At 47.5% G+C, this 23,566-nt stretch overlaps 1 protein-coding gene across 1 annotated transcript in view; it reads left to right on the forward strand.

The window, feature by feature from the left end:
- Positions 1 to 662: 662 nt before the first annotated feature.
- LOC137422329 (sodium/potassium/calcium exchanger 2-like) overlaps positions 663 to 23,566 on the forward strand; it is a 119,554-nt gene continuing 96,650 nt past the window's right edge. Inside the window, exon 1 of the mRNA XM_078772617.1 lies at positions 663 to 1,619. Coding sequence (XP_078628743.1) covers positions 663 to 1,619 — 957 coding nt within the window. The remainder of the gene's footprint in view (positions 1,620 to 23,566) is intronic.

Below are 23,566 nucleotides of genomic sequence, written 5' to 3' on the forward strand. Positions count from 1 at the left end.
GATATCACGACATATTTACCACAAGGAGTTATTGGGGAAAACAAGGGTCAATCCGCCATCTTGGTTTCTCCATGAGTTATCCTGGTCGTTTCAGTTTAATATGCAGCAGTTTACTTTAGACATGATTACGAAGAGTAGACATTGACAATGTCAGACCAGCTGATATTGGAAACGGCATCTGGAAACCAAGATGGCTGATCGAACCCCCAATTTCCCCCCAGAATTCCTTGCGATATGTATGTCGTGACATAATTTTGGGATAGGTTCATTGTCGCTATAGTACGCAGTAGTAAATTTAAACATGCTTGATGTTTTCATAGTTATTTGATGTGCCACCCTCTTTGCTATCCCACTTGCTGCTCTCTTGATGTTCAGCACATGCATTATAGCAGGAAATACATAAATATGGCATTGATTTCAAAAAGAAAAACTGCCTCAAAAATTATTAATCTGCATATATTATACTTTCCTTTGATAACTAAAGTTAAGCTGAAGTTTGAACCACCATAATATTGTGTCAGAAAGGATAAAGGAATTAGAAAGTAAAAGAAATGATGCTTGGTGTGTGTTACATGTTTTGGAAATGTGTTGCCAGGTTAATGGCATGTACTGCTCCAGACTGGCCTGTGTCAGTATTTTATTTGTGCTGTTGACAGATTTTCATGACTGTTGGTGCACTTCCAGCTGTGGGGTTTGCCGTGGCTGCCCCGAGAACGGCTGGGATGCGGCAAAGCAACGGGAAGGTGCGGGCACCACTCAGGCGTCTGCACCCACTTCGGTTCTTCTCATTAGGACTTGTTTTGCTTGGAATATCGGCCCTGTCGATATTACATTCTGGAAACTCTTACACGAGCGCGGAGCCTGCTTTACAACTCAGAACGACCGGTGGGACACCCGGGTTGGCCTTTGGTGACCTGGTCGGAAAGCCAAGTGATGCGGAGAGCACGAGAGCAAGGAGACACTTATTGAGTACCATTCTTGCCGAAAAGTCTACAAATTCCTCCAACATACACAGTGGAAGTGCTATTAATAAGACGGAAGGTCATGTAGAAAAAGGAGTCTATCCAAAAGACATCTTCTCACTGGAGCAGCGCCGTCATGGTGCAGTATTGTTGCACATGCTGGGCATGGTGTACATGTTTATTGGACTTGCTCTTGTTTGTGATGAGTTCTTTGTGCCAGCACTGGCTGTGATTATTGAGAATCTGGCCATCTCAGAAGATGTGGCGGGTGCCACATTTATGGCAGCAGGAGGCTCGGCTCCAGAGCTTTTTACATCTCTTATCGGTGTCTTCATCTCGCACAGCAATGTGGGTATTGGCACCATCGTTGGCTCGGCAGTGTTCAACATCCTGTTTGTCATTGGCATGTGCGCCATCTTCTCACGAGAAATCCTGCTGCTTACATGGTGGCCACTCTTCCGCGACGTCAGCTTCTACATCCTGGGCCTCAGCATGCTTATCCTCTTCTTCCTGGACAACAAAATTGCCTGGTGGGAAAGCCTCCTCTTGCTCACCACCTATGGGAGTTATGTTTTGTTCATGAAGTACAATGTGCCTATCGAGACCTGGGTTAAGAGACGCTTCCTGCACATATCGACTGGTGATGAGGGAGACAAGGTGAGCCGGAATGTGGACACAATTCTGCTAACAATCTCTGTGCACCTGAAATCTGCACCATCATCCTGTGTAATGTCCTTTCATTAGTGCTTTCCATTACAAAAATACCCATTAGACCTATGAGCCAGAAATTTTTAATGCTTTTCCAAAACCAAACCTGAACCCTTTACATTAACCGGCATTCCATAAATTATTATTTTTCCACTTGCTCATTTGCTTGACATCTTCATGAGACATCTGCAGTTTCCGTTGTACCTTTTTCACACGATCACCTCCTTTTGTATCTCGTCAAAGGAAACCAAGCTCAAAAGTTTGTAAACTACAGATAACAAGTTTAATATATGATCATAATATCAAGTGTTTCTGCACTTTACATCCTATTATGAAAGTGTTTTTTTGTATTATTTCAAATTCACAATTTTTTTTAACTTTAATCTAAGGCTTGTGTTTGAGCTTGTACATTCACATGTGGGTCACGGGCATTAGGAGACATTAGTTTACTTTTACATTTACCGTAAAATGGGGTGAATAGGGACAGCAAGGTGAACAGCGACACAAACTGAAAAAAAGTTCGGAAACTTTTTTCGCTGAAAATTGATAACCATACTGATTTGTTGATATTTGGGTTGAAAGTGTTCTCTTGTTTAAAAAAAAAGCAACTTATAGTCCCTATTAACCCCATATATGGGTTAAATAGGAATAAATAGGATTTTTATGGCTGTCCCTATTCACCCCGTTTTACGGGTGAATAGGGACAGTCACTATTACAAAAAAAATAATAATCAAGAAATAGGGACAGTTTGGAGAAACTTTTTATCCCATATTTTTTTTCATTGGCACCATGGTTTATATTATGGGTGCATATTATGTGCATCCATCTGAGCTATCAATTTAGCAATAAGTTGGAAACTCAGGATTGTTTCTTGATTATTATTTTTTTGTATTAGTGACTGTCCCTATTCACCCGTAAAACGGGGTGAATGGGGACAGCCATAAAAATCCTATTTATTCCTATTTAACCCATATATGGGGTTAATAGGGGCAGCCCTAAAAATCCTATTTATTCCTATTTAACCCATATATGGGGTTAATAGGGACTATAAGTTGCTTTTTTAAAAATCAAGAGAACCCTTTCAACCCAAATATCAACAAATCAGTATGGTTATCAATTTTCAGCGAAAAAAGTTTCCGAACTTTTTTTTCAGTTTGTGTCCCTATTCACCTTGCTGTCCCTATTCACCCCATTTTACGGTACTACAAATAAATTAGGAGGCAATGAACAAATCGACAATGCATATTGGATTTGAAACGTGGGATCTCAGCATCATGAGCCGTGTGTGAAATGAAACCTCCAAACAGGCCAGTCTAACCCTCCTATTAAAATACATGCATTATTAAACAGCTAGACCAAAGCTACATTACACAGGCACTCGGTAGAGCACATACCTCCGCCAGGCTGAACAGGTTATGTTTTGTATCCCATTGATAAGCCGGATCTGGATTCGGACCTGAACCAAAATCTAATCGGCTTGTTCTTGTCACGTACCCAACTCATCCACCAAGTTTATTCATAACTCGTCCATAACTTTTAAAAACATCATGTTATATATCGCTTTTCACCCGATCTCGCAATGGTGAACATTCACTTTAAAATTAAATAAATATCGTATCTGAATCCATATTCAGATCTTCACCAAAATAGAATTGATTAGTCCTTGTCACACACACAACCTGTCCACCAGCTTTCGCCCAAATCCGTCCATAACCTTTTGAGATATCCTGCTATATGTTGGTTTTAGCCCGATCACTCAATGGTGAAGAATCACTTTAAAATTAAATAATTCTCGTATCCCAATCCATATTCGGATCTTCACCAAAATCGAATTGATTAGTCCTTGAGACACCCAACTTCTCCACCAAGTTTCGTCCAAATCCATCCACAACTTTTTGAGATATCCTGCTATGTATCGTTTTTGGCCTGATCTCCCAATGGTGAAGAATCACTTTAAAAATTCTAGTAGCCGGATCCGAATCTAACCATTTCATCCTTGTCACACACCCAACCTCTCCGCCAAATTTCGTCCGAATCTGTGCACAATTTTTTGAGATTTATTGTTCGCAGACAAACAGACAGACAGCGGTGAAAACATAACCTCCACCCACCTTCGGTGGAGGAGGTAACAATTGAGATTCCAGTAGTTTCGGTGAAGGCAGCCATGTCCAAGATTAGCTGTGAAAGTCACGTGTTTTACACAAGCATTCATGGGCACACATAGACAGGACATGGCTACCTTCAGTAAAGATTACCTGGTTAATGGCTTGCCTGTAATTTAATGATGGAAAGTCGAAAATTCTTTAATTATATGGTTCATTTTTCTCACCTTTTGGCGTTTGAGTTTAGCTTCCTGTTAAAAATACTCTTGTAACAGAGTAGGGTATGGAGGTGAAGCGGACTCCCTTTCTGTGGCCGAGAAAATTCGAGCAAGGCACTATCAACGGCATTGATAATTATAAACAAGCGTCACGCCCAGGTCCCCGTCGGTGAAGTGATGTGAGTTGACAAAGTGGAAGACGCAAGGCGGCCATCTTGGATTTTGACGTGGCGACCCAATTTTCAATAGCGTTCTCCCTTATGCGTAGATACACCCACACACCAGATTAGAAGTTAGTAGTTCGTTATTTTTCAAGATATTTCGCTCACAAGGTTCAGACATATATATATGGTGGCGGCCATCTTGGATTTTGACGTGGCGACCCAATTTTCAATAGCGTTCTTCCTTATGCGTAGATACACCCACACACCAGATTAGAAGTTGGTACTTCGCTTATTTTTCAAGATATTCCGCTCACAAGGTTCAGACATACATGGCGTCAGACATACATGGTGGCGGCCATCTTGGATTTTGACGTGGGTTGCACCCACACACCAAATTAGAATTCGGTCCTTCGCTTACGCACGCACGCACGTACGCACACACGCATGCCCGCACGCCTGCACGCACACACGCACGGACGGACGCACGCACGGACGGACAGACGGACGCACACACGGACGGAGGGGAAAACCATAGTCCCCCTTTCGCTCCGCGGTGCGACAGCGGACAATAAAGCCAAGTCTGTCATCCAGCTTTGTGTACAATCCAACCTCAAGGGGGCATTGAATGGTCTGAGTGTCTCATATTAGCAAAGCAAAGATTCTGCTTCCATGACATCTGCAGGATAGCTCAGCCTGGTGAATTATATGCTTGTAATGAGGACAGCTATTACTTACTGGGTGACCAATGGCAATCCAAAATGTGGAAATGCTAATAAGCTTTGAGAAAATTTACCCGAACAACATTATGATTCCAAGCAAGTTTGCATCGTCCTCCTCCGCAGCAGTTGCTACAAGAAAACCAATATTGAGTTATTGCCGAGCGACGCGCGAGCTTACCTTGGGTGCCCTGCAGGGGCCTGCCGCATCTCCAGGGACCCGGATAGGGTGGGATTGAATGAGTTGCTTGTAGCCGCTCTTTGCAGGCAAGTGCAACATTGGCTTGTATCCTGCAGAGCTAAGCAAGTGCAGAGTGTGTACTGTTGCACATAGTGAGTTCCTTATTGATGGTGTTTATTGTGGATTTGCCTAATGAAGCCCCCAAGGAAATCAAATTCCTCCTTGGAGGAGAAACCTTCCCCGTAAAAAAAAACAAAAAATCCTGCTCTAAAGAAGAAAGAACTATTAAGTGTAAAGCCCTTCTTAGTAAAAGAAATATGAAAGAGACTTTCGGCGGAGGAAAGTGTTGCCTTGATGAAAGCGCCACCAAAAGAAAAAGGAACTGCTTAATAGATTCAAAGCATATGAAGGGGAAGTGTTTGGTAAACTTGGAGGGCCCCCACCTTGTAGAAGAGACGCTCTTCAGAGAGGATCATTTTTCACTGAAAGAAATCACTTTCTGATAGCGAAGAGGACTGCCGGATAACTCGAAAGGTCATAAATGCGTGTTAAGTGACAGCACCAACCTTCAGCTATAGGATTGGGTTTTAGACAGACACAGCTTATAGTAATGCACCGTGAAGTCGATTGGATCATCCTCGATGGAAGCCAACCTTGTGGTTGCAGCTTGGGAAAGTAGAAAAAAGAAGGAGAGCTTTGGCCATGCCAGTAACGAGAGGTTCCATTACCGTGCCCACAAAGGGCAGGAAACCGATCGGACGCTGGTTTGAAATCTTTGGCAAACTGTATCCATGAAGGTGGCCCTTCCGATTCAGGGACTTGGACTGGAGTTGGGAGGAAGTTGATGAGGACATCATAAGGCTTGACAAATATGGTGCCATCCCCGCTTGAAACGAGAATCTTGTAGCCCAGACAAATTCCACAAACACTTATTCACAATTATTTTGTGAGAGGAAACAGCTAGATGTAGGCCCCAGGGTTTTCATCACAGGCTGCAGCTGTCCTTGAGTACAATGTGGTGCATTTATGACCTCGGCACCCATGGTTTATGCCGTCATTGCTGCTTTGCTGGGATTTTCTAGGCCATGGAAAGGCAGTTAATTTATCATCCAACGCCTTTCCATCCTTTCGTTCATCTCGGCCTCTGCCTGCCAAGTTAAGCGTCGCGCGTTTTGAGACGCCTAACTAGGGCACTTCACAACTGGTGGTAACGTTGGATCCGTCTCTATTTATTATCATTAGGCTACTGCCTTGTGTCATTGCATTCTGAGGTATACTTTTTGTTACCTTAGTGGGACTTCAGATAATGGAACTGACTGGATGGGTCTGTTAATAAAACAGCTCAATTTAATGATTGTTAGAGATGTTTTTTTTTAACCTTGAGCCCCTCTCCCCATCTACTTCCCGGTGCCCTTCAAGTTTGTTTCTGTGGATATTTTTTTGGAGAAAACATGGATGGGGAGGTCACACCACACCCCTCAGCATATTATACGATTCTATGTATACATGAGTCGATACATGACTGCACAGGATGTCCTAGAGGTACACACATTCACCTCTAAGCTGTATAACCTGGGTTTGAATCCCGACCCAGATATAAACTGTCCTCCCAGTGTTTCACAGGCAGGGTGATTCATCAATGTGTGTGCCATCCATCGGTTGGTCCCCTCAGATGGCATCCCATCTTCCAGCATTCGTTGGTGGATATTAAACATCCCACAGTGTCCTTCGCAAAGAGTAGGCGAGCTATCGTAGGCACCCTGAACAAATGACAAACGACTACAGATACATTCAAGGTACACTGCCCCCATGTCAAATAAATAAACAACATATCCTCCAACGCGTGGCATTTTCGGGTGTAATTGATTAATTGTGTAGAAGAACCACCTATAGAGGCCATTTTTCCCCGCAGAGCAGGGGTTGGCCTTTATCGGGCACCGTGGTCCCCTTTTTGAAGCAATGTTTTATGGCCGGATGCCCTTCCTGCCACCAACCCTGTTAGTCGCCTCTTGCGACACACGGGAAATTACCAGTGAACTGGTACTCAATTTGCCGACCTCGGAAGGATGACAGGCTGAGTCAACCCCCCTGGCGTTAATTCAGCGATCGACCGGGATTCGAACCCAGGATCCTAGGATCCAAAGCAATTGATTAATTGTGTAATTAAAATACATAAATAATAATTGTAAAATAATTAATTTCTTAATCAATTGGCTAATAGCATACCTAAACCACCAGTGTTTCATCTGAAGCTGTAGCTTTGTGAGGAGTAATTAAATAACTAAATAATCCAAAAAATAAATAAAGAACTGATTAATTGATGAATCCATAAATAGTTAATTGATTAATCAGTAAATCAAAAATATCCTTTATAGCCAAATCACTTGGTCACTGTTATGTCCAAATATCAGCTTCCTAACTCAAAAAATGCCTGAGATAATGCCCAGATGAGAAAGAAAATGAATAAGCTATTAATGAATTGATAATAATTAAGTTATGAATCATTTAATTGATTAATCAAAAAATAAAAAATACTGTTTTTGCCAAAGCTCGTGATCACCATTGTGCCCAAATTTCAGATGAAAAATGATGATTTTGGAAGGTTGACCTTGAGTTGACCTTAAAAATAGTTAGTTTCCCTATTTAGTGACTCAATGTGCAAATGCTGTTTTCAAGCCAATCGGATGAAAATTGAGGATTTTAGAAACAGCCTATGTTGACCTTTTGGCCAATGTTGACGTCAAAAATAGTTGGTGGTTGAATTCAGTGACCAGATATGCAAATCCTCTGATGAATCTCAAGTCCGTCGGATAAAAATTGATGATTTTAGAAATTCGGCCTATGTTGACCTTTTGGCCGATGTTGACCTCATAAATAGTTGGTGGTTGAATTCAGTGACCAGATATGCAAGTCCTCTTCAAATTCCATAGTCCCCCTATTCCTCTTCAAGTCCTCTTCAAATTCCAAGTCAATCGGATGAAAATTGAGGATTTTAGAAATTTGACAAAGTTGGTGCCCTTTGGCCTATGTTGACCTTTTGACCTTTTGACCCCAAAACAATAGGCTTCTTGCTTATGACCAACTCTACCATTTGGTGAAGTTTCATGAAGATCGGTTGAAAATTGTGACCTGTAGGGTGGTGACAAACAAACAAACAAGAAGACGTCATGCAGAGCACGATACTTGCACCCCATCCCACCAAAAAAGGTTTCCATTGATACAGCAGATTGTCCATTTCATCAAGATTTAAATTGAGGATCTTGATCAAAGCTCGGGTCAATAGGATGAAAAGTGATGATATTTAGATGAAAATTGATGATTTTAGAAGTTTGACCTTGAGTTGACCTTTGACCTTTACACCTCAAAAATAGTTGGTTTCCCTATTTCGTGACTCAATGTGCAAATACTGTTCAATTTTCAAGTCAATCGGATGAAAATTGATGATTTTAGAAGTTTGCCCTTGAGTTGGCCTTTGACCTTTTTACCTTAAAAATAGTTGGTTTCCCAATTCAGTGAGGCACTATACAAATGCTGTTAAATTTTCAAGTCAATCGGTTGAAAATTGACGGTTTTTCAAATGAAAATTTATGATTTTAGAAGTTTGCCCTTGAGTTGGCCTTTGACCTTTTTACGTTAAAAAATAGTTGGCTTTCCCAATTCAGTGAGGCAATACGCAAATGCTATTCAATTTTCAAGTCAATCGGATGAAAATTGATGGGCTTTTAGATGAAAATTGATGATTTTGGAGGTTTAACCTTGAGTTGACCTTTGACCTAAAAATAGTTGGTTTCCCAATTTATTGACTCGATGTACAAATGCTATTCAATTTTCAAGTCAATCGGATAAAAAATACCGATTTTAGAAATTTGACCTCCAGATGACCTTTGACCTCAAAATCAATAGGCTTCTCAATTGTGACGACCTCTACAACTTGGTGAAGTTTTGTAACGATCGGTTTAGAATTGTGACCTGTAGGCCAGTGACAAACAAACAAACAGACAAACAGACAATAACAAACGCAACCAACCAATATACTTGAAAAATCGTCGATTTTACAAGTAACAAACAACCGGAGTGAAAACTGAGTACTCCCTTTCAGTACGCGTCATCGCTGGACCCCCTTCAATGCCCGGGGAAGACGTCATGCAGCGCCTGGAGATGGAATCGGAAATGGAGCGGTGTACAATTCCTACCCTAACCAGCAGAGGGCACTGCGTCAGTGGCACAGCCACACAATCGGCCAATGATACTACCCCACAGCCTTGTGTTGCATACAAACTAAGAAGAATATCTACCATGTTTGGCCACAAATGAAGGCTTGTACTTGAAGGAGCTGTGCTCCAACGCGAGTCGAAAGAATTGACGCGACCAAAGACGGAATTCGTCCGAGTTGCTTTATTGAAACAAAACAGCTCAGGTATTCTGAAAAGCCCGTTTATCGGGCAGCAATATATATACACATTTATGCCCGGGCGTTTGCCCGGGAAAACCGAGACCGGGCATGCCCGGGTGTCAAGGGCGAGTCCTGGAAAGGCGAGTCTGGACATGCCCGGGCGTCCTGGACGCGGCCTGGCAAGTCGAGGCTGGGCGTGCCCGAGCGCTCTGGGCGAGCCCTGGAAAGGCGAGAGCGGGCATGCCCGGACGCTCTGGGCGAGCCCTGGAAAGGCGAGTCTGGACATGCCCGGGCGTCCTGTACGCGGCCTGGCAAGTCGAGGCTGGGCGTGCCCGGGTGCTCTGGGCGAGCCCTGGAAAGGCGAGAGCGGGCATGCCCGGGAAAGACGAGACCGGGCGTGCCCGGGAGGTTCGGGCGTGCCCGGGAACAGCGAGTCCGGGCATGCCCAGGGGAGGCGCGTCTAGGCCCGTCCGGACGAGCCCGGCATGGCGATCGCGCCCTGGCCGAGTCCTGGCAGGTGCAAGGCGATTGTGTACATTCAGCGGGGACCGCCACACATGCCCCTCCAGAATCGACCTGCACCGGCAGGGTCAATTTAAGGGGGGTCCGGATGACCCGGCCGAAGCGACCCCTGGAGGGTCGTGGGGGGGGGGGGGGTCCGATCCGGTGGTGGGTGGTCGAGCGGGGGGAACTGTAGACGGGGGGCGGCCTCGCCGCAGAGGAAGGGCCAACCGTGGTGGTCGGTCGACGTCCACGTGCGCCGGTTTGAGGCGGTCCACAGAGATCCGGTCCGACCGGCCGCCGACGTCGACGACGAAGGACTTGTCGCCCCGTCGCAGGACCCAGAAGGGCCCGTCGTACGGCGGCCGGAGTGGCCCCCGGTGCGCGTCATGACGCACAAAGACGTACTCCGCTGTGCGAAGCGCCCGGGGGACGTAGGACTGGGGGCCACCGTGGCGGGACGTTGGCACGGGGGCAAATCGGCGGGCGGCCTCCTGGAGGTCCGAGCGCTGGTGTGCGGCGGACCAGGGACTGGTAGCGTCGGGCACGAACTCGCCCGGGACGCGGAGCGGCTGGCCGTAGACGAGCTCGGCGGCGGACGCCCGGAGGTCCTCCTTGGGGGCCGTGCGGAGGCCCAAAAGGACCCACGGCAGCCGGTCGGTCCAACCGTCGTCCTGAAGGCCGGCCATGAGTGCGGCCATCATGGAGCGGTGAAACCGCTCGCACAACCCGTTGGCTTGGGGGTGGTAGGCCGTGGTGCGGTGCAGCGTTACCCCCAACGAGCGGGCGACCGTGCCCCAAAGTTCGGACGTGAACTGTGGGCCGCGGTCGGACGAGATGTCCGCCGGTGCGCCGAAGCGCACGACCCAGGTGGCGATGAACGCCTGCACCACGTCGGCGGTGGTGGTGGAGGTGAGGGGCACGGCCGCGAAGGGGATGTCGGCCAGGCGGAGGCCCGTGTCCGCCGCCCGGAGGGCCTGCACCGAGGTGTCGGTGGTCTGGTCGGCCGCCATGAGCGCGAAGTCCACGCCGAGGTGGACCGCGTTCGCGCTGGCCCGAGAAAGACAGTCGGCCACGGCGTTGTCTTTGCCGGCGACGTGCCGGATGTCCGTGGTGAATTCCGACACGGCGGAGAGGTGGCGCTGCTGGCGGGCCGACCACGGCTCCGTGACTTTGGCCATTGCGTAGACCAACGGCTTGTGGTCGACGAAAGCCGTGAACGGGCGGCCCTCCAGGAGGTGTCGGAAATGGCGAACGGCCAGGAATAGACCGAGCAGCTCGCGGTCGAACGTGCTGTATTTTAACTCGTTCGGCCGGAGCTGCCGGCTGAAAAAAGTGAGTGGCTGCCAAACCCCGTCCACCCATTGTTCATGGACGGCGCCCACCGCGTAGTTGGAGGCGACCGTAGTGAGGGCGATGGGCGCGTTGAGCACCGGGTGAGCCAGCAGCGTTGCGTCGGCGAGGGCCCGTTTTGCGCTCGTGAAGGCCGCGTCCATGGCCGCGGACCAAACGATGTCATGCTTGGCCGGCTTGCCCCGGAGGGCCTCATAAAGGGGCCGCATGAGCTGGGCAGCGCGGGGCACGAATCGGTGATAAAAATTCACCATGCCGAGGAACTCTTGTAGGGCCTTGATGGAACGGGGACGCGGGAACGTGGTGATGGCCTCGACCTTGGTCGACAGCAGCACAGCCCCGGTCTTGGTGATGCGGTGGCCCAAAAAGTCAACGGTCGTCATGCCGAAGTGGCGTTTGGCCGGGTTGACAATTAAGCCGTGCTCGCTGAGGCGACCGAACAGTGTTCGGAGGTGGAGGAGGTGCTCGACGCGGGACGTGCTGGCGACGAGGATGTCGTCCAGATAGATGAAAAGAAATGGCAGGTCGCGCAGCACGCCGTCCATTAAGCGCTGGGACGCCTGGGCCGCGTTCTTGAGGCCAAACGGCATCCTCAAAAATTCGAACAGGCCGAATGGCGTGATGACAGCCTTCTTCGGGACGTTGGCCGCCCGGACAGGTACCTGGTGGTATCCCCGTATCAGGTCAATTTTGGAAAATATGATCCGTCCCGCCAAACGGGCGGAAAAGTCCTGGATGTGCGGGATCGGGTACCTGTCGGGGGTGGTAGCATCGTTGAGGCGGCGGTAGTCGCCACACGGGCGCCATCCGCCCCCCGGCTTTGGCACGATGTGCAGTGGTGAGGCCCACGCGCTATTGGAGCGCCGCACGATGCCGAGGTGCTCCAACGCGTTGAACTCGGCCTTTGCCATGGCGAGCTTGGCCGGGTCGAGGCGGCGGTCCCTGGCGTAGACCGGCGGGCCCGTAGTGGGTATGTGGTGCTCGATCCCATGCCGCACTGCGGCGGCCGAAAACGTCGGCCGCGTGAGGGCCGGGAATTCCGCGAGCAGGCGAGCGAACTCGTTCGCCGTCGGGAGGGCGCACGCCAGTTCGGTCGGCGCGGAGCTGCTCATCGTGCACGCCAGGGAGCTGAAGGTCTCGGCGTTGACAAGGCAACGACGTTTGACGTCGACCAGCAGCCCGTGCGCGCAGAGGAAGTCAGCGCCCAGCAAAGCCATGGGGACGCAGGCGGTCACAAAGGTCCACTGAAAGCGCTGGCTGCCGAAGCAGAGGGTGACGTCGCGCGGGCCGAAAGTGCGTATGGCCGAGCCATTAGCAGCGACCAAAGAGGGGCCGCAAACGGCGTCCCGCCTGTCCTGCTCGGAGGCGGGTATGACGCTCAGTTGGGCGCCGGTGTCACAAAGGAAACGCCCCCCGGACGCTTTGTCCCGAATAAAAAGCAAGTTGCCCGAGTGGCCGGCGCTCATGGCTGGGAATGAACGCTGGCCTGGCCATTTCCCGACTTGCCGAAAGTGCACGGGGGTCGGCACGTCCGAGCCTTGTGTCCGAACCTGGCGTGGTAATAACACCACGCCTGGTCAGGTGGAGGCCCCGGCCGTTGTGTCGGAAGCGGTCGGCGCGGCGTGGCAGCCGCCAGTTGCACCGGCAGTTCGGCCTCCAACCGCGCAGGGCGCTCGGGTGTCGTGGGCGTCGCCTCGGACGGCGGCAGGCTCCAGGTAGCCGCGCCGATGTGTTGGCCCGCCGAGGAGATCTTATCGGCTTCCCTGGCAAGGGCGCGGGGATCGGTGATCGACGTGCCAGCCAGGGCGAGGCGTACCGGGTGAGGCAGCTGGCGAAGGAACAGCTCGCGGAACAGAAAATCCGGAGAGTGCTCAACGAGCAACGAGAGCATATAGTCCATGCGCTCGGACGGGCGCGTGTCGCCGAGCTCGGGCAGGTCGAGCAGGCGTCGTGCGCGTGCCGCCGGTGAGAGGGCGAAAGCGTCGAGGAGGAGCGTCTTCAGCGCGTCATACTTGTCAGCAGCCGGCGGGTGCTCGAGGAGGCTCAGGGCGCGGGCCGCGGTGGCGGAACCGAGCGCTGCCACGACGTGGTGGAAGCGGGTGTCGTCCGCGGTGATGCCTCGCAGGGCGAACTGGGAGTCCGCCTGGGCGAACCAAACAGCCGTGTGAGCCTCCCAGAAGGTAGGCAGTTTAAGAGTCACTGCCGTGTCCATGTCGGTAGGTCACCAGTGAAGGAGCTGCGCTCCAACGCGAGTCGAAAGAATTGACGCGACCAAAGACGGAATTCGTCCGAGTTGCTTTATTGAAACAAAACAGCTCAGGTATTCTGAAAAGCCCGTTTATCGGGCAGCAATATATATACACATTTATGCCCGGGCGTTTGCCTGGGAAAACCGAGACCGGGCATGCCCGGGTGTCAAGGGCGAGTCCTGGAAAGGTGAGTCTGGACATGCCCGGGCGTCCTGGACGCGGCCTGGCAAGTCGAGGCTGGGCGTGCCCGAGCGCTCTGGGCGAGCCCTGGAAAGGCGAGAGCGGGCATGCCCGGACGCTTTGGGCGAGCCCTGGAAAGGCGAGTCTGGACATGCCCGGGCATCCTGGACGCGGCCTGGCAAGTCGAGGCTGGGAGTGCCCGGGCGCTCTGGGCGAGCCCTGGAAAGGCGAGTGCGGGCATGCCCGGGAGAGGCGCGTCTGGGCCCGTCCGGACGAGCCCGTCGTGGCGATCGCGCCCTGGCCGCGTCCTGGCAGGTGCAAGGCGATTGTGTACATTCAGCGGGGACCGCTACATACTTCTACATTATTTTCAATTTGAGGAGATAGCTCTCATGACATGTTCACACAATATTTTGTGCATTCTGTCATTCCTGGTTAACCCAATGTTAACATTTTTATTGCATGTGTTCATTTTGCCGTGATTTTCTTGCCAACGTCACCACGGTTATTTATGTTTCTGCTATTGATCAGCATGAACGATTTTACTAAAATATGATCTCGCTCTGACCAGACAAATTAATTATCCTGAAGAGTGCCACAGCCCCATTAGGATATTGCTTACTCCAAACACAAATTGACCGATGTGCAAGACAAAAAGAATGTTTTGTATTCCAGTATTTTGTTTTCCGATGCACTTTTCATTGACAGTTTGGATTAATGGTGTAACTAGCAAAATTATGCTTTCAGTTATGGTTTTTTTCTTTCCTCTTTGCTCCAAATGTAAAATTTAACGTCCCTGGTTGTCATTTTTACAATGCTGTCTAGAAAAGCGTTGTCTGTCCGTATGTATGTATGTATGTATGTATGTATGTATGTATGTGTGTGTTGACGTATGTATGTATGTATGTATGTATGTATGCATGTATGCATGTATGTATGTATGTATGTATGTATGTGTGTGTGTGTGTTGACGTATGTATGTATGTATGTATGTATGTATGTATGTATGTATGTATGTATGTATGTATGTGTGTGTGTGTATGTATGTGTGTATGTATGTATGTATGTATGTATGTATGTATGTATGTAGGTATGTATGTATGTATGTATGTGTGTCCCTTCCCCCGGCATTTTACGGGTTTATTCCCTTTGAAATTCGTTTTCTCTACAACCGTTGCTCTGATTGACACAACATTTTTACTATAGGAGCACCTCCTCCTCTGGATTTTTATGATAAGTATGACGTCATAGGTCACGTGGTACGGGCGCCATCTTGGAAAAGCCGAAAAAATTTGCACCTACATATCCCTGAAACTGCTCCATGGAAAAAAAAAGATTGAAAGGCGGCTCATTGTAAAGTACTCCCCATGCCGTATGACATATGTTAACTATGATGCCATAGGTGCCTTCATTATGATGTCATAAAATAGTCAAGTAAAATGCTCCATCCGATCAGTATGAAATTTCCTGTGCGTGATCTAGGGATAAATTTGTCGAGAAAATTTTTGAAATGACGTCGGTCATCAGCTATATTTTTTCGGTGTAGCCCGTAAGGCGTAAGGCAATGGCGTCTAGAGCGGCGTTTGTCTGTCCGTCTGGTGTATGTATGCATGTCCCTCACAAATTTCCACCAATCAGAGGTGAGATCTGATCACATGACAGAGGGACAGCAGAGCATCCACTCGGCAGATTCAAGCCCGTCTACACCGTTGTTAGACTATCAGTCTTGTTTTTTTGCCTCCGTATCCTCTTTGTTTTGAAATTCAAATATGGTAACCCTAAGGAGAAGGGCAGTGAGAAATGGAGTTCTTGATGTAAAGTACAACTCCGCTGCCGGGCGTGATTCAGGCCTATCAAGGTTCGTGGACCTGGCACAGAGCAGACAAACACCTCAGAAAAATAATCCTTTTAAAGAAGAAGAAGAAGAACAGCCTGTTGGAGAAGAAGAACACAAGTAGCATTTATGAAAGAATCGATGGTTTAAAACAAATGCATTTTTTGAATGTTTTTTCTTTCAAAGAATTTTTTTTGTATTTATTGCAGATTCAGTTTGGAGAAAAGAGGTCGAAATGGGGTGTGAAACCAGAAGCAGAAGGAAATTCAATATGAATGAGAAGGGTTTCAGTGAAGTTTTTTTGTCCCCCGTCGCACCGCGGAGCGAAAGGGGGACTATGGTTTTCCCCTCCGTCCGTTTGTGCGTCCGTCCGTGCGTCCGTCCGTGCGTCTGTCCGTGCATGCGTGTGTCCGTGCGTGCGGGCGTGCGCGAAGGACCGAATTCTAATTTGGTGTGTGGGTGCAACCCACGCCAAAATCCAAGATGGCCACCGCCATGTATGTCTGAACCTTGTGAGCGGAAGATCTTGAAAAATAAGCGAAGTACCAACTTCTAATCTGGTGTGTGGGTGTATCTATGCATAAGGAAGAACGCTATTGAAAATTGGGTCGCCACGTCAATATCCAAGATGGCGGCCGCCATATAAATGTCTGACCCTTGTGAGCGGAAGATCTTGAAAAATAAGCGAAGTACCAACTTCTATTCTGGTGTGTGGGTGTATCTATGCATAAGGAAGAACGCTATTGAAAATTGGGTCGCCACGTCAAAATCCAAGATGGCCACCTTACGTCTTCCACTTTGTCAACTCACATCACTTCACCGATGGGGGACCTCGGCGTAACGCTTGTTTTTTTTGTTGTTGTTGAAGCGAGGAGAGGAAATAGGATCGTGTGAGAAAAATAGAAGCAAAGATACCTGGGAATATACCCAGGATTAAAGCAGGATAGCAAGATACACTTTCTATCCGAGAGAAGGCCATTCAGGCCTTGACAATGCGAAACGGCCGAAATGAATAGCACAAAACAACGAATGAATTTTTGCACGGGATACATCAGCAACACTTAGATGAATGACACAACAAAAAACACGACAATCCGTTTTGGAAAACTTTGCGCTAGTGAGGTGGAAATAAGCAGCTCAGACCCCCGGTTTGCATTGGGAGGGGTACAACCACTGTCCCCGATAGTTGTCGTCTCAACTGTTGATTCAGTTGGTGTTACAGGAAGTGAAATAGGTGCTCACTTAATCGTGGTTATGATGGAAGTCTCATCTTCATGATTACCCTCGCCGAAGGAGAGGCTATTGCATTTGGGTCCGTTTGTTTGTCTGTCTGTTTGTCCGCACAGAATGTGAGTATGTGTATATGAATTACATGAGACGATTTAGAACCCATTGGACCCTTCAAACCCCTTAATACTCCTTACAACCCTAAGATCCTAAAGACCATGAAGATCATAAGACCCCTCAAACCCATAAGACTTCTATAGCCCCTTAGAGCCTTTAGAACCCTAAGACCCTTTGATACCCTTAATACCATTTCGACCATAAGACCCTTTGATACCCCTAATACCATTTATACCATTTAAAGCGATAAGACCCTTTAAGACCCTAACACTCTTGAAGACCCACTAAGACCCTCCAGAACCCAAACACTCTTTAAGACTCTGAAGACCCTTTAAGATTCATGAGATCCTTTAAAACCCCTAAGACCATATAGACCCTGAAGACCCTTTAAGACCCTGAAGAATCCCAAGACGCTATAGACTCCTAAGACCCTTCAGACTGCTAAGAAGCTCGAAGATCCCTAAGATCCCTAACCTTTAAGACCCTGAAGATCCCTGAGACCTTTCGCACCCCTAACTATAACACCCTTTAGAGCCCTAAAATCCAACAGACCCCTAAGACCCCGTGGATTCCTAAAGAAAGACCCCTAAGACCTTCTATGACCCTCAAGACCATTTATAATCCTCAAGACCCTTTGACCCATAAGACCCTCCAGAACCCTAAGACTCTTAAGACCCCTAGACTCTCCAGACCGCTAAGACTCCCAAGACCCATAACACCCTTTAATACCCCTAAGACGCCTAAGACCCCTTATAACCCTCAAGACCCTTTAGACCCCTAAGAACCTTTAGAACTCTAAGACCCATGATACTCCTAAGACTCCATATTCACCTTGTTACACCATTTAGAACCCGAAGACCTCTTTGACCCTTTTGATACTCTTAGACCCTTTAGAACCCGAAGACCATTAGACTCCTTTGTGCCCTTTAGACTGTTACACCTTTCAAGTCTTGAAATACCATGTAGACTCCTTTGACCTTGAGACCCTTTTATACGTTTTGGGACCCTTTAGACCCCTTCAGACAATTCCAAAGCTTTAGACCTTAAATTACACCCTTTGGACCCCGTCGACCTTTTACGACCCATGAGACACTTATACCATTTCGACCCTTTAGACCCATTTAGACCTTTCAACCTTTAGACCATTTGACCTTTACATATTTACAACTTCCTCTAAAGGGTATTTAGACCTTTCATTTGCAAACAACGACCTTTCATTTAGTACATTCTTCTATTTATTAGCCACACAAAACAAGTCCTGGCGAGGGTCTGCAATCTCTGATTGCTCTTTCTTGTTTTGTTTGGTAACTACCTTGATGGCACCTTTTGCTAATCAATACCTGAATGGTGTCAATTGTTGTTTTTCAGTTTCAACGATTTTCTAACCCGGACGCAACTTCTGTTGAAATTGCATCAGGAAACAGTCTCCACTGGGAACAATGTTCGACTCTGTCTGGGAACTACATCAATAAACATGAACATAAACAGTTTTGCTGGCATAGAAGCATTCCTTCATGGTTTGAGGAAAACTTTTGATTACCCCCTTATAAACCAGCGTAGCAACATTCATTCATTGTTCGGTAAAAACTTTTTAATTACCACCTTATTGCACACCACCTTTTATGATACTGCCTCATAGAGAGCTCTCCTATCCTAGTTGGGCAATTTTTTATGAGCATATCAGTCAGGGATTCCATTGAGCATAATTATCCATGCTTGAAATATAGATGTGTGTTGCCCTGCTGAAGACTAAACCAAGTCGTTTCTTTAAAAGTGTGGTGGAAACAGGAGGCTTAATGCCTGGCTTCATTTTATATTCCTTACTCCGAGAAAAATTTCCCTTAATCATAATCATCTTGGTTCTTTGGGTTGATGGAGTCCTCACCAGACGATAAGATTACCTCCACTAAACTGGTTATGCCATGTCTATCCTTCTGTCTATCTATCTACCTGCCTAATCTATTTTTTGATCTCCCCAGTGAATGCATATTTGACTGGAATTCATTTACGACTTCAATATGCTAGTTACATCATCTCTGAGGGAACATCTGCAGTGCCTTCAGAAAGTATTCACACCCCTTTGACTTTTTCACATTTTGTTGTATTACATCCTGAATTTAAAAATGGATTAAATTGAGAATTGTTTTTGTCACTGATCTACACATAATACCCGAGGTCCATTTTCTTTTTCAGAATTTTTTACAAACTATTAAATACAGAAATATCTAATTTACATAAGTATTCAGTCTCCTGAGTCAATCCTTTGTAGAAGCGCCTTTGGCAGGGATTACAGCTTTGAGGCTTCTTGGATGGGGGGTGTCAGTGAACAGCAATCTTCAAGTCTTTCCACAGATTCTCAATAGGATTCAAGTCTGGGCTTTGACTGGGCCACTCAAGAACTTCCACGTTCTTCTTCTGAGGGCATTCCAGTGTTGCTTTGGCTGTTTGCTTGGGGTCATTGTCCGGTTGGAACGTAAGTCTTTGCCGCAGTCTAAGGTCTTTTGCACTCTGAAGCAGATTCTCCTCAAGGATTTGCCTGTGTTTGGTTCCATTAATTTTCCCTCTATCCTTACAAGTTTCCCAGTCCCTGCTGCTGAAACACATCTTCATAGTATGATGCTGCCACCACGCATCTTCGTAGTATGATGCTGCCACCACTATGCTTCACGGTAGGGATGGTGTTAGATGGCTGATGAGCTGTGCACGGATTCCACCAGATGTAGAGCTTTGCATTCAGGCCAAAGAGTTAAATTTTCGTCTCATCAGACCACAGGATCTTTGCCTCATGCTCTCAGAGTCTTTCACGTGCCTTTTTGCAAACTCCCTTTTTCTCAGGAGTGGCTTCCGTCTGGCCACTTTCCCATAAATCTTAGATTTGTGAAGTGCTGCAGAGACTGGTCCTTCTGCAGATTCTCCCATCTCAGCCAAAGAACTTTGTTCCCTTCCCCTCTGTTCTGAAATCTCTGTTCCAGAAATTGTTTTATACCCTTTGCCAAATCTATACCTTACAATTCTATCTCAGAGTTCTATGGACAGTTCCTTGGACTTCATGGCAGAGTTTCTTTCTAAATAATGTCCAATCAATTGAATTAGCCACAGCTGGACACCAATTAAGTTGCAGAGACATCTCAAGGATGATCAAAGGAAATTGGATGAACCTGAGCTCAATTTGGAGTTTCACAGCAAAGTGGTTGAATACTTATTTACTCAAGACAATCTCGCCAGGTCTTGCTGGCGAGGGTTTCGTTTATTCGCAGCTCTACACGCTCTCCATCGAAATCGAAGTTAAGTAATTGTTCCCATTTGTATTTTCGTTATAACTGTATTTCTTTTATGGTGTATGTACGTATATTGTCCCGACGAAGATTTTCGGTGCAAATCTTTCATACCTGTATTGAAAATCGTGTTAATTCGTGTCGTGTCTTGAGCTGAGGCCTTGTACAGTGTACACTGTACAACCTTGAGGCTTTGTTTTTCTCTCAGCGGTCCGTCGTTTGTGATCCAATAACTTTCGTTCTCTGTTTTCCCAGTCTTTTCACCCCATAGCCTACTTCCTTATGTAAATCTCAACTCAAAAAGAAAAAGAAAAAAAAAGACTACCTTCTCTGTGCTCATTCGTTTATTCATTTATATTCGTTCGTTCGTTCTTCGACCACGTGTTTCTCCCCCATTTCCCCAGATAGATTGTCAAATTTCAACTCGTTATTTTATCGTCCATGCGATATTGTTTGATTATAGTTAGTTTTGGTTTGAATTTCCTGTAACTCCTAATTTCCTGTAACCTAGCCTAGTAATTTCCTAGCCTAGTAATAGCCTAGCCTAGCCTAGGCCTAGCCTAGCGTAGTAGTAGCCTAGCCTAGTAATTTCCTGTAACCTAGCTCGTCTTCACGCTGTTGAAACCAAAGCGTTCAGAATCATTGGAATCTCCCGCGATGAAGCTAACTCCAAGGGCCTTTCACTCACTCACCGCAGGCAGGTTGGTGGTCTTTCCGTCTTCTACCGACTCCTCTCTGGCCTTGCCCCCCCCTCCCCCAGCTCTCTCTGGGCTCTGTCCCCCAAATATTCCTACAGGTCGCACAAGATCTGCCTGCAACCCTCTTATGGTTAAACTGCCAAAATCAAGACTTTCTGCTCACCTTCACTCCTTCATTCCTCTTTTCTCCCGCCTCTGGAACAAACTCCCTCACTCTCTTCAATCCCACTCCACCCTCCAGGTCTTTAAAACAGCTGTTCACCACCATCTCTTATCCTCCCCCATCCAAAACCTTGATCTTTTCTACCCCCGCTAATTTCGGTCCCCTTGTGTTTTATACCTCTCCCCCCCCCCCCTTCCCATGCCTCCTCCCCCCAAGCCCTCTCCCTCCCACTCTTCTCCCTGCTCTCAAATGTTGTGGTTGTGTGCTTCCCCTTCTCTCCCCATCTTGTCTTCCGCTCCCTCTTTTTGTATATTTTGTTTGTCTGGTTGATTTGTTTGTGAAATAAATGTTAGCTCTTTCACGAGCCTCGATTCAGTATACAAAAAAAAACTCGTAATTAATTAATCGTGTTCTGCTCCTCGTGTGTGGCCTTGTAGTTGTACCCCCGTCGGTGTTTTGTTAACTTAAGCGTGTTTTGCTTGGCTCTCAGTTTTTCCCTTCTACCCCGAACATAATACTCTGTCTAACGTTCTAAATCCCCCCCCCCCCCCCAAAAAAAAACAACAACCAAAAAAAAAACCAAAAACATTTATTTTCCTTTCTCCACGTGTACTGTTGTCTCATCCTGTATTTTCTGTCCAGGTGTGCTGTTCGCCCCGCCCCCATTATCTCCTTGCCATCCACCGTTTGCCCTGTTCACGTGACTCGTGGTGGTCCCTCTCAGCTCTCCCCCCGTTGGTATTTTGTGCATATAAGATTGTTCACAGTTCTGTTTAAATATTATTTAAATATGTTTAACCTTTCCCCTTCTGTGTTTATTTCAGTGGTATATTACAACACGCTGTTTTTCTTCCTATTTAAAAGGCTTTTCTCAATTTCCTCTCCAACGCATTCCACTTCAAAAAAAAGAAATTCAATATCTTATACGTCTCCCTCACTACATGGTCTAAATTCACATTCATTCCATCCCTCCTCCATCTTTCTGAATCGGATTGCTAACTTGAAAATCACAACAAACCCAATTTGTTATCAATGTTCGTCTTTCATTAATGATCCACTTTCTAAACTCCCCTCTTGCCCCTCCCATCCAAATCCCCCCCTTGCACCTACACTCCTAAACTCCCCCCTTGCCCCTCCACTCTTAAACAACCCCCTTGCCCTTCCCCTCCTAAACTCCCCCGTTGCCCCTCCCCTCCAAATCCCCCCCCCTTGCCCCTCCACTCCTGAACTCCCCCCTTGCCCTTCCCCTCCTAAACTCCCCCCTTGCCCCTCCCCTCCAAATCCCCCCCCTTGCCCCTACACTCCTAAACTCCCCCCTTGCCCCTCCACTTCTAAACTTCCCCCTTGCCCCTTCCCTCCAAAACTCCCCCCTTGCCCCTCCCCTCCTAAACTCCCCCCTCACTCCTCCCCTTCAAAACTCCCCCCCAACCCCTCCCATTCAATTCTCCCCCCATACCATTCCTCTCCAATTCTCCCTCCTCCCCCCTCCTCCTCCAAGCTGCCTCCTCCCCACTTCGTCTCCCTTCTATCTCATACCTCCACCCCCCCAAACCTTCTACTTTCCTCTGCCCCCCCCTCAAACAACCCCTCACTGTGCCTCATCCCTTCACCATCAAACCTTTCATCCTCCTCATCCTTCCCTTTCTTGGAACTCTTCTGCAATATCTGACACACTATCAACTGCTCTCCCTACCTCCCCCTCTCATCCTTCATCTTACCCTACTCCTCCCCTTCCCTGTCCTGTACCCGATGCTCCCCCTCTCTCTTCATTAACGGTATGGACCTCAAACATCCGGGGCCTTCGCTCAAACCTGACTGATCTCTCCATACAGGTTGCTTCTGACAATCCAGACTTGATCTGCTTAACAGAGACTTTCCTCCATCAAGATGTCTCTGATTCCTTAATATCTCTTCCTGGTTACTCCCTCCTCCGGTATGATAGACCTGAGCCTCGGCCTGGTGGTGGGGTGGCTATCTTTATCAAAAACTCTCTTCCTCACTCTCCTTGCACTGCCCTCTTTCCTCCTCACCCCCAGGAGTACCTCTGGCTACGGCTTCCTCTCCGCTCCCACCTTTTGTTCCTATGTGTTCTGTACCGTACCCCAAACAGTGATGACTCCATCTACATTTCACTGTCTGACAACATGGACCAACTTCTATCCACTCATCCCAACTCTCTCTTCCTCATATGTGGTGACTTCAACTGTCATCATGCCACCTGGTTGGGTGTGGGTTCCTCTCTCACCAGTCATGGCACCTCAGCAAAGGACTTCTGTGACTCACTGGGATTGACACAATCTGTCAATTTCCTGACCCGGATCTCAGCCAATGGAGTATCTTCTCTTCTAGACTTGGTTATGACAAACTTCCCTGCTAATGTCTGTTGCTCTTCTTCTGCTCCAATCGGTTCTTCTGATCATGTGCTTGTCAAAGTGGACATCTCTCTGGCCATTCTCAGAGAGCCTCCTCAGCGTCGACGAGTCTGGCATTTCACTCAGGCCAACTGGGACGGTCTTCAAGCAGC

This window comes from Myxine glutinosa, chromosome 2 (assembly GCF_964187855.1).
Source record: "Myxine glutinosa chromosome 2, kmMyxGlut1.1, whole genome shotgun sequence".
NCBI classification, from domain to species: domain Eukaryota; kingdom Metazoa; phylum Chordata; class Myxini; order Myxiniformes; family Myxinidae; genus Myxine; species Myxine glutinosa.